This window comes from Mastomys coucha, unplaced genomic scaffold (genome assembly GCF_008632895.1).
Source record: "Mastomys coucha isolate ucsf_1 unplaced genomic scaffold, UCSF_Mcou_1 pScaffold21, whole genome shotgun sequence".
Classification (NCBI taxonomy): Eukaryota; Metazoa; Chordata; class Mammalia; order Rodentia; family Muridae; genus Mastomys; species Mastomys coucha.
In genome coordinates, this window is record NW_022196904.1 from 142,195,408 (window position 1) to 142,205,343 (window position 9,936).

General features: G+C 43.1%; 1 protein-coding gene across 2 annotated transcripts in view; it reads right to left on the reverse strand.

Annotated features, from left to right (window-relative positions):
- Positions 1-5,061: 5,061 nt before the first annotated feature.
- Ms4a8 (membrane spanning 4-domains A8) overlaps positions 5,062-9,936 on the reverse strand; it is a 13,766-nt gene continuing 8,891 nt past the window's right edge. Inside the window, exons 4-7 of one of the 2 annotated variants that reach the window (XM_031389743.1) lie at positions 9,229-9,288; positions 8,320-8,457; positions 5,963-6,076; positions 5,062-5,365 (exon numbers count right to left, since the gene is read on the reverse strand). In XM_031389743.1, coding sequence (XP_031245603.1) covers positions 5,261-5,365; positions 5,963-6,076; positions 8,320-8,457; positions 9,229-9,288 — 417 coding nt within the window. In that variant the 3' untranslated portion in view covers positions 5,062-5,260. Of the gene's footprint in view, positions 5,366-5,958; positions 6,077-8,319; positions 8,458-9,228; positions 9,289-9,936 lie in introns of both variants that reach the window. The other variant, XM_031389742.1, reaches the window with a different exon arrangement.

The window sequence follows — 9,936 nt, forward strand, 5'->3', positions numbered from 1 at the left end:
TACAGGGTCCCCAATGAAGGAGTTAGAGAAGGGACCCAAGGAGCTGAAGGGTTTGCAGCCCCTTAGGATGAACAACAATATGAACTAACTAGTACCCTCAGAGCTCCCAGGGACTCAACCAACTAAGGAGTACACATGGTAGGACTGATTGCTCTGGCAGCATGTGTATAGTAGAGGATGGCCAAGTTGGTCATCAATGGGAGGAGAGGCCCTTGGCCCTGTGAAGGTTCTATGCCCCAGTGTAGGGGAATGCCAGAGCCAGTAAGAGAGAGAGGGTAGGGTGGTGAGCAGGGGGAGGGGGGAGGGAACAGGGGTTTGTTTTTGTTGTTGTTTTTTGTGTTTTGTTTTTGGAGGGAAAACTGGGAAAGGAGAAATCATATGACATGTAAATAAAGAAAATATCTAATAAAAAATAAAATTAAAAAAAGGTCTTTCAGTTGCTTCATTAGAATAACTCAAGATACTTTACATTATTATTTTTTCTTTTCCCCTTTTTAACATAATATTTTTATTTATTTTTGTATTTTGTATTTTTATTTTTTAGATTATTTATTTATTTTATGTAAGTACACTGTAGCTGTTTTCAGACAGTCCAGAAGAGGGCATCAGATGTCATTACACATGGTTGTGAGCCACCATGTGTTTGCTGGGATTTGAACTCAGGACCTCTGGAAGAGCAGTCAGTACTCTTACCATTGAGCCATTTCTCCAGTCCCAACATAATATTCTTATTGACTGTGAATTTCACATCATGCACCCCAATCACACTAATTTATTTCATGTCTAGTCCCACCTTATGACCCCCCTCCCCAAAGAAAAACAAAGCAATGACAAAACAAAGTCCACTTTGTTTTTGGACTCAATGGAGCATGATCCCAGCCCCTCCTCCCCCAGTTCCTCATCCCATTCCTCCTACCCTGTCTCTAAGAGGATGCCCTCCTCCCCCTGCCAGGCCTCCCCATTCCCTAGGGTCTCCAGTCTCTTGAGGGTTAGGTGAGTCTTCAAGTCTTCTCCCTCTGAGGCCAGACCAGGCAGTCCTCTGCTGTATATGTGTCAGGGGCCTCGGACCAGTTCGTTTATGCTGTCTGGTTGGTGGCTCAGTGTCTGAGATATCAGAGGGGTCCAGGTTAATTGAGATGGCTGGTCTTCCTATGAGGTTACTTTCCTCCTCAGCTTCTTCCAGCCTTTCTCTAATTCAACCAGAGTGGTCCCCAACTTCAGTCCAATGGTTAGGTGTAAGTATCTGCATCTGTCTCATTCAGGTGCTTGTTGAGCCTCTCAGGGACAGCCATGCTAGGCTCCTGTCTGTAAGCACAGCATAGCATACTTTTTAAGAGTTCTCTTCAGTGGTTTCTTGTTTAGGCTGCTTTTTTGGGGGTGGTGGTCGTAGGGGTTGGTTGTGTGTATTGATTGTTATAGAAGCCTTCTATGTTCCTCTTTCTCAACTATGTGTCTGCAATTATTAATATCACTGTTAAAGTAGCTTCCTTGCTCTTTACAGTCAGTGGGAGTACAGATCATGGGCATCTACATGGTTTCTAGTGACAACACATACCACGAACACGGTCCCAAGCTATAGCTGGCTCCTACCCAGAGAAGGCCCTTGGAAGCAGCCTATCTATGGGACATTACCACGGCCTCAGGGAGTAGCACAGGCTATTCATATCAATATGGCCTCACAGCAGCATGATCCATTGACATCAACATGACTTCAGGGGGCAGCTCAGACCAGGGTTTTGTCCAAGGCTTTTTTTCTTTTTCAGAATCTAATGAAATGATCATGTGATTTTTTTGTTTGTTTGTTTGTTTGTTTGTTTCAGTTTGTCTATGAGTTGACAGATTTTTTAAAAAAAGATTTATTTATTATAAATAAGTACACTGTAGTTGTCTTCTACACCAGAAGAGGGCATCAGATCTCATTATGGGTGATTATGAGTCACCATGTGGTTGCTGGGATTTGAACTCAGGACCTTCAGAAGAACAGTCTGTGCTCTTACCCACTGAGCCATCTCACCAGCCCCGAGTTGACAGATTTTTAAATGCTGAACTACCCCCACATCTCTGGGTGAAGCCTACGTGATCATGATGTTTTTGATATGTTCTTGGCTTTGATTTGCAAGTATTTTATTGAATGTTTTTGCATCAAAGTTCATGAAGGAAATTGGTCTGTAATATTCTTTCTTTGTTGAGTCTCTATGTAGCTTGGTGACTGTGGTCATATAAAATGAATTTGGTAATGTTCCTTCTGTTTCTAGTGTGTGGAATTTGAGGAGTATTGGTGTAAGCTCTTTTTTTTGAAACTGATAGAATTCTGCACTAAAACCATTTGTCCCTGTTTTTTTTTTTTTTTTTTTTTTTTTTTTTTTTTTGTTGGTGGGTGGGTTGGTAGAATTTTAATGAGTGTTTCTTATCTCTTTAAGGGTTATAAGTCTGTTTAAATTGTCTGATTTTGATTTAACTCTAACAAGTGGTATCTATCAAGGAAACTTCCTATCTTTTAGATTTCCCAATTTTGTGGAGCACAGATTTTTGAAGTATGACCTTATGATTCTTTGGAGTTCCTTGGTGTCTGTTGTTATGTCTTGCTTTTCACTTCTGATTTTGATTATTTGGATATCCTCACTCTGCCTTTTAGTTAGTTTGGATAAGGATTTTTCTATCTTGTTGATAGTCTCAAAGAACCAGCTTTTTGTTTCATGATTCTTTGTATTGTTCTCTTTGTTTCCATCCTATTGATTTCAGCCCTGAGTTTATGTCCTGCCATCTACTCTTTTTGGGTGTGTTTACTTCTTTTTGTTCTAGGGGTTTCAGGTGTGATGTTAAGTTGCTAGTACAAGATCTTTCTAATTTCTTAATGAAGGCACTTAGTGCTATGAACTTTCCTCTTAGCAGTGCTATCACCATGCCCTATAAGTTTGGGTATGCTGTGCCTTCATTTTCTTAAGGTTAGGTAAATTTTCTTCAATGATTTTGTTAAAAATATTTTTTGAGTCCTTGAGCTGGGAATATTTCTCTTCTTTGTCCTTTTCCTCCTCCTCTTCTTCCTCCTCTTCTTCTTCCTCTTCCTCCTCCTTCTCTTCCTTCTCCCATTATTCTTAGTGTTTTTTTTTTGTTTTGTTTTGTTTTTTGTTTTTTTTTTTTTTTTTTTTTTTTTTTTTTTTTTTATGACCCGTATTTCCTGGATGTTTTGTTTCAGGAATCTTTTAGATTTAATATTTTCTTTGAGAGATGTATCAATTTCTTCTATCATATCTTTCATGCTTGAGATTCTCTCTTCCATCTCTTATATTCTGCTGCTGATGCTGCATCTGTAGTTCTTGTTTTGCTTGTCTAGATTTTCCATCTCCAGGATTTTCTCAGTTTGTGTTTTCTGTATTGCCTTTATTTCCATTTTCAGATCTTGAACAGTTTTATTCATTTCCTTCACCTGTTTGTTTTTCTCGACTCTCTTGGCTTTATTTTAAAGGTTTTATTCCTTTCCTCTTATTGTGTCTTAATGTTTTCCCAGATTTCTTTAAGAGATTTATTCATTTCCTCTTTAAAGACTTCTATCATCTCTATAAAATTGGTTTTAAGGTTATTTTTTTTGTGCTTCACCTGTGTTGGAATATCCAGGGCTTGTTGTAGTAGGAGAGTTGGGCTCTGGTGGTCCCATGTATTGCCTTGGCTGTTGGAATACCAGATTATGTTCTTATGCTGTCCTCTAGGCATCTGTGTTGGGGTAATTATAGGTGTAGGTGCCAATTTCTGAGTTTATTTTCGTTAGATGGAAGTTTTTCTCTTGGTTTCTGTTCCCCTTACAGTCTTCTTGTCTGAGACACCTGTGCTTCTGGTGACTGGCAAGTTTTCAGTTCAAGTAGGGTGTCTTCACTGGGGTTTTAATGGCCTGCATGATCTCCGGGATTTTGGGAGCCAGCATTGCACTGGGGTTCGGGGGTTTTGAGAAGTAGTGTGGTCTATTGTGTTCTAGGTACTGGTATGGTCTCTAGAAGAGCAGAGGGTTTCTGGGATTCTGGTACTAGTGTGGCCTCTGGGGTTCTGGATAGCACTGTGGCCTCTGGGTTCCAGGTATCCACATGGATTATGGGGTTCTGGGTACTGGCATTGTATCCCATAGAGCAGTGGACTTCTTCTGGAGTTATGGACTGGGGTATGGAGATTAGGGGAGGGAATATTATTACAAAAACTGGGTGGGCTCTAAGGAGTGTTGTTGGGCTATGGGTGGAGTCCTACTTGGGATTCCAAGTACCAGCATGGTCCCCAGTAGAGCAGTAGGCTTCTGCTGGAGTTGTAGGCCAGATGGTATGGAGATGGGGAGGGGTGCCATTGGGAAAATAGCTCCACTAGAAATTTTAACAACTGATCTCTCAGTATTGCTGCTCCATTCCTCCTTGCTGAAAACTGAACCTCCAACTTACACGTTGCTTTCTTATACATGGCATCTGAAATCATGTCAACAGACTTTACATAGTCTATCTTATAGGCTCAGTATTTATATACTCCTAAAAGTCATGTGTTAAAACTCAGCTTACCAAATTCAATGGTGCTGTTGAACAAAGATACTAGCAATTTTAGGGGTTGACCCTCTCTAGGGTTTCCCAGATTCTATGCTTCCACACTATAGCCAGAAGCCCCCACTGCCCTATTCAAAGGCTGCCACCTCAGTTAGCCTCATGCGTTGCCTTTATCACTTCTTGTTACATTACTGACAGAGTCAATCATACCCATATTTGTGTTTCTTCTGTGTTTTCTTCCTCTGATTTTTGTCCTGGATTACCAAAAACAAAGGTTTTCCCCTCCTCCTTCTCCTCCTCCTGAAGCCAGCAGTTTGCTTTATCCGTGAGGTCAAGAACTATGTCAAGTTCATATGTGCCACAAACAGAGCCTTGAGCATTTCTGATGCTCAATACATATTTATTAAATGACTGACAGTGGGAAATTTGGATGATGAAATAGGTATTTATCCATCCTAAAAACTCCTGAAGGCAAGAATTACATGAATGTGTGTACATCAATGCTGGTGTTGGGATGCCTACTATCATACAGATGCATGTGTCCTGGTAGGGCATCTTTATTTAAATCCATTTCAATCTCCCATCTTGTTTTAATAGAGGTTTTCCAGGGTGAGTTGAAGCAAGAATCCACAATTAAGGCCACAAGAAAGACATTTTCCCCAAGTTCGTCAAGAAAGGAGGAACCTGGTTTACAGGAGTCTAGGTAGGAGAGGATGTTATTTGGTCTCTAGAATCTTCAGCTTCATTTATCTGGAGTCTTGAACTACATCGGAATAACTTGGTATTGGGTTCGGTGGTTCTGGGATGACCACTGGGTTTGTTGCATAGACATTTGGAATGACCACACCTGGCTGAAAAACAAAAGCACACAGCAGGTACACACTACAATAAGGATTGAGTAGTCCTTTAGAGGTTGGAGGCTGGAAGCTTCCACTCCAGCATGGTGCTGCTGAGGTGATGGAAGCTGTAGGAGGTGAGGTCTGCTGGATGTCCATAAGGCTCTGGGTACCACTTTTATGAATGGATTTATGTTTGACTCAGGGAGAGGGCTAGTTTTCACAGGAGGATGCTGTAACAAAGCAAGGCCACCTCACATGCTCGAACCTTTCTAAACCAGGGCACTCTTCTTTTCCTTCTCTTTTATATTATAACTCAGGCAGAGAATGCCACTGCTTAGAAGTTCCCCAGGGTAATAGTGTTTAGATATTCCAGCCACTGGAGCTGAGAGGCAAATAAACCTTTTTATTTTATAAATTGCCCAGCCTAGTGATGACAACAGAAAGTAGACTAAGATACTCCAGTAATAAAGACTCATTAAAGACAGATGCTGAAACCCATAGGTATTTTCCCACTTCCTCCTCTTTAGCTGGAATGGAATTCACAGAGACCCTGTTAGTTTTCCATCAACTTGGGGTGTATTTCTACCCACAAAGAGCCCCAGGACTCACATTGTTGTAGCGACAGCAGGCCACCTGGCAGCCAAAGTGGGAAGACACACTTGCAATGCTGAGCTCCAAGAGGCAGAAGACGAGCAGCACACTAGAAATAGCAATGCCTGTACTCTGGAATCAGAAGAAACCTTCATGGCATCAGTGCTGGGCCAGGAGTTTGATAAGACTCTGCAAGACCATCTGTGTGGACTTGGCAAAGTCTCCCTCCCTGAACTTTATGGGGCAAATGTCTCCCAGGTTGTGAGGCTGAAGTATGGGTGGAAAAACATTTATTTTATGATCCACTGTGATACGCTTTATGGGAAGGAGGTTCATAGGTTAAGGAAATGGTTGCTTCAGGGGTAATTTCTTAGTAAAATGGGTTGTGTAGAGAATACACATGACCTTGCAGATCAAAGGGATCAGGCTGACTGCCATGATGAAGAGAGCTTTGAGGAAGTCAGGCTGACAGGGGTTGGGGGCAGGCGAAGGAGGGGGTCTGTTAGGCGAGGCTGTGGTCCATAGGCAGGTTGAGAGAACACGCCCAAAGCTGCCTAGTTTATCTCAGTATCACTGTAGCTAATGAGTACCAGATTAGTGCTGAGAACCCAAGCTGACATGTGTTGTTAGTGTAAAACCCAAAGACGTCAAAGAATCACTGCTCAGAATGAAGATATTCCCGACCCTTACTGCACCTGAACTAACTGTGGCTCTGCCCCTCATCTCTTTCACATCTTCTAAGTCCCACATTAGCAAGAATCTTTCCTCTCTTGCTGGCAATGTACAACCCTTTCCCCTCCTTTTGTCACAGGCCTATGTGGTGGGCTACAGCCTCCTCCCTTTCTCCAAAACCTATAAGACCTGCTGTCTATTCTACTATACGAGCCTGAACTATCCCCAAAGCCTTGACCATGCTGTCTGTCCGTCTGTCTGTGCAGTAGCCACTCTTCCTAGATGCCCTCATCCCCTGGGACCTGGAGCTGATCTCCACTAGAGTGGCTGGAGTGAACTAAGAACCTGCTGCAGAGCCTGTCTCTACAGAACCAGACCTCTCTCCCTTCCTCAGTCATCACTTCTTCTTTTAATAGTGTATGCTAATTAAAAAATAAAATAAAAAATTAGTCGCATTTTTCAATGTGGCAAGAGGAGAATTTGAAATCCTATATGCACCCCATCTTCTATTTCTGTTACATGGTGCTGGTTGGGCTGTAGTACAGGTGAGCAGGTGACAGCTGTTGGAGCTGATCCTGCCATTCTCTAGCCATGCTCACTCAGTTACTGTTTTATGTGGATGCTAAAGACCCGCTATGTGTGACAGGAATTGTATATCCGGAGAAGCCTAAAAGCCCATCTGGCTCTGCAGAAAAAGTTTGTTAGGGTCTGGCAATCTTAGCCTCCCCCTGTGAGGGGCTGTGCATAGCCTGATCTTCTGTACGTCCTGACATTTGTAAGAAGATGGATGCAACTGGAAGCTATTATGTTAAGAGCAATATGCAGGTTCAGGAAGATGAATGGTGCATGTTTCCTCTCATATGTGCAACCTAGCTTTTAGTGTGTGTGTGTGTATCTGTGTGTGTGTGTCTGTGTGTGTGTATGTTTTGTAGGTCGCAATGCTAGAAGGGGAATCTTGAGAAAGGAGGGTGGGGGATGCAGAGCTATTTCTGTGGTTGATATCACTGGCTGCTTTTGCTGAGGCCTGGGTTCAGTTCCCAGCACCTACATAGTGGCTCATAACTATGCATAACTCCAGTTCGAGGGCATCCAAAGGTCTCTTCTGACCTCCATGGGAACCAGGCATACATGAGGCATACACAGATGTACATGTACACAAAACGTTTGTATACACAGAATATAATAAATAAATCATTAAAAGTAAAAAATAAATAGAAAGCAAGTTGAAGCTGGGACTAATTTGGGGGGAAGAAAGGGAAGCAACTGGAGGTGAAGGGTGGACGGGAGGTGGAAAGGGAACAACTGAGGACAGAGGATGACAGGTATGTGTCATGATGAAACTGTATAGTAACCTAAAAATGTAAACAAGAGAGTTTTTAAAGGAGGGAAAAAAATGGCTTTTGAACCTTGGTCTACATAGTTGGCAGGGAAGCGGAGATGGTGGATGGCTGCTAATAAATTAGCATCTGGTATTTCTGCATCATCATGTTTGACTTTCTCAGTGCTACAAGGCACCTAACAATCTTACAAAGGCAGTAAAAGCTAAGGAAAGGATGCAGCTGAGGACTTTAAACCCTGTCCAGGCCCCGAGAGCACTTCCTTTCCTTCCAGTGTTCAGTGGGAAGGTTTGGTTGCTAGGCCCTTTCTGGCATGGTCTGAACATAGCTAAATAAAGACAGAGACCTTTGTTTAAGGACACTCACCGCACCCAAGTTCTCCTGGTAAGGGTAGTAGCTAGGGTAGGCATATCCTGCTGCGACACTGATGTCTGTGATGAAGAGCATGATGCCCACTGCAGAACAGATGGCGCTGAAGATGTTCAAGCCCACACTGCCGTTCAGCTGGAGAAGACAGACAGGGTCAGGGTGGGAGGGGAAGAGGAGCAGAGCTGGGACCTGCAGGTTCAACAAGCATCCTCTCTCCACTTGTATTGTGTTAAAATAGACCACACATAGTCTTTACCATTGTAACCAGGTATGAAAGTCATAGTTCAGTGGTATGAAACACTTTATGCTTCATGTACAGAAAGATATGTCAAGATATGTTAAGTTTCCCTTTCTGGGTACTTTCAAGTAGAGCTCATCTAATTGTAGGAACCTTGATCACTAGGAGAGAGTTACTCTGGGCAACCTGCTCATCAAGAAAGCAGAGTCCATTTCTAGGGACGCACAAAAACCTCTGTCCTTGTCAGTTTGCAGAGTTGAGATTCTGGATTTCTTAGTGAAGCAGCTGCTGGGGCCTTTACTGGCCCCTGCAGAAATGTCTGGAGGCCTGAGCGTGCTATGAGCTATGGACATACTCAGTTCCTTGTCTGTGTAGTGTGTCCTGGGCTCTTTGGAGCTTTGTTTCTGCTCCTGTGAGGGCCTCCTATGCAAGCTAGTTGGTCCTCTCTCTCTGTCTTTCTTCTCATTCTAACACCTTAAGAGTGGTGGCAGCATTGGCCCTTCCCTATGTGAGATGTGTGTGTGTCCTGTATGCAAGAGTTAGCATGCATGAGAGTGCCCTAGGTGTTAGCAGTACAAGAGTAAGAGGAGTATTATTTGTCAGTCCTTTCCCCCACTGTGACTCTATAGGTCCCCACCTGGGACAGACAGCCTCAGAATGTGACTTACCAGGCAAGGTGAATTGGGCTGAGTTTCTGCCGCCACTGAGAGAGATCCTGAAATGATAAACTTGTGCACAAGATTGGGAACTTACCAAGGGTTAGGCATCAGGGTGCCTTTCCTTAGGAATCTGGTTCTGAGAGTGCATCTATTCTCTCACATACAGAGTGACTTATGGAGACTCCAGATCTACAATGGCAGAGAATGTGTGTGCTGGTTTGCTGAGGGACAGGGCAGGGATGGGAGAATCAGAATCTGGTTTAGAATTCACCAGAACAGGTTTTAAAGTTTGGTTTGAAACTTAAGCCATCTTTGGTGTATTATGTCTATGTCTTTATTTCCTAATATAAAAAAACGTGAACATATCTTTTTAGGCATCCTTGTTAAAATGTCTGCCTCGCATTTACAGTATCTTGTTCACAGTAGTCAGTTGACATCAGTCCATCTCCTGCTGTTTGCTCACAGATGCCCACCATCTGTTGCTTTCCAGGTTTTATCTTAGGGTTCGTGAGGTGTGGGTCTCTGGAGGGAAGAGGGAAAGAGTGCCGACTTCACGGCTGTGTTGAGCATTGGTGTGTTCATTGGAGAGCTTGCCTGTTGCATGACTGAATGGGCTCTGTTCAATCACTTAGATAAAGAATGAGAGTCTCTGCCGGGCAGTGGTGGCACATGCCTTTAATCCCAGCACTTGGGAGGCAGAGGCAGGCGGATTTCTGA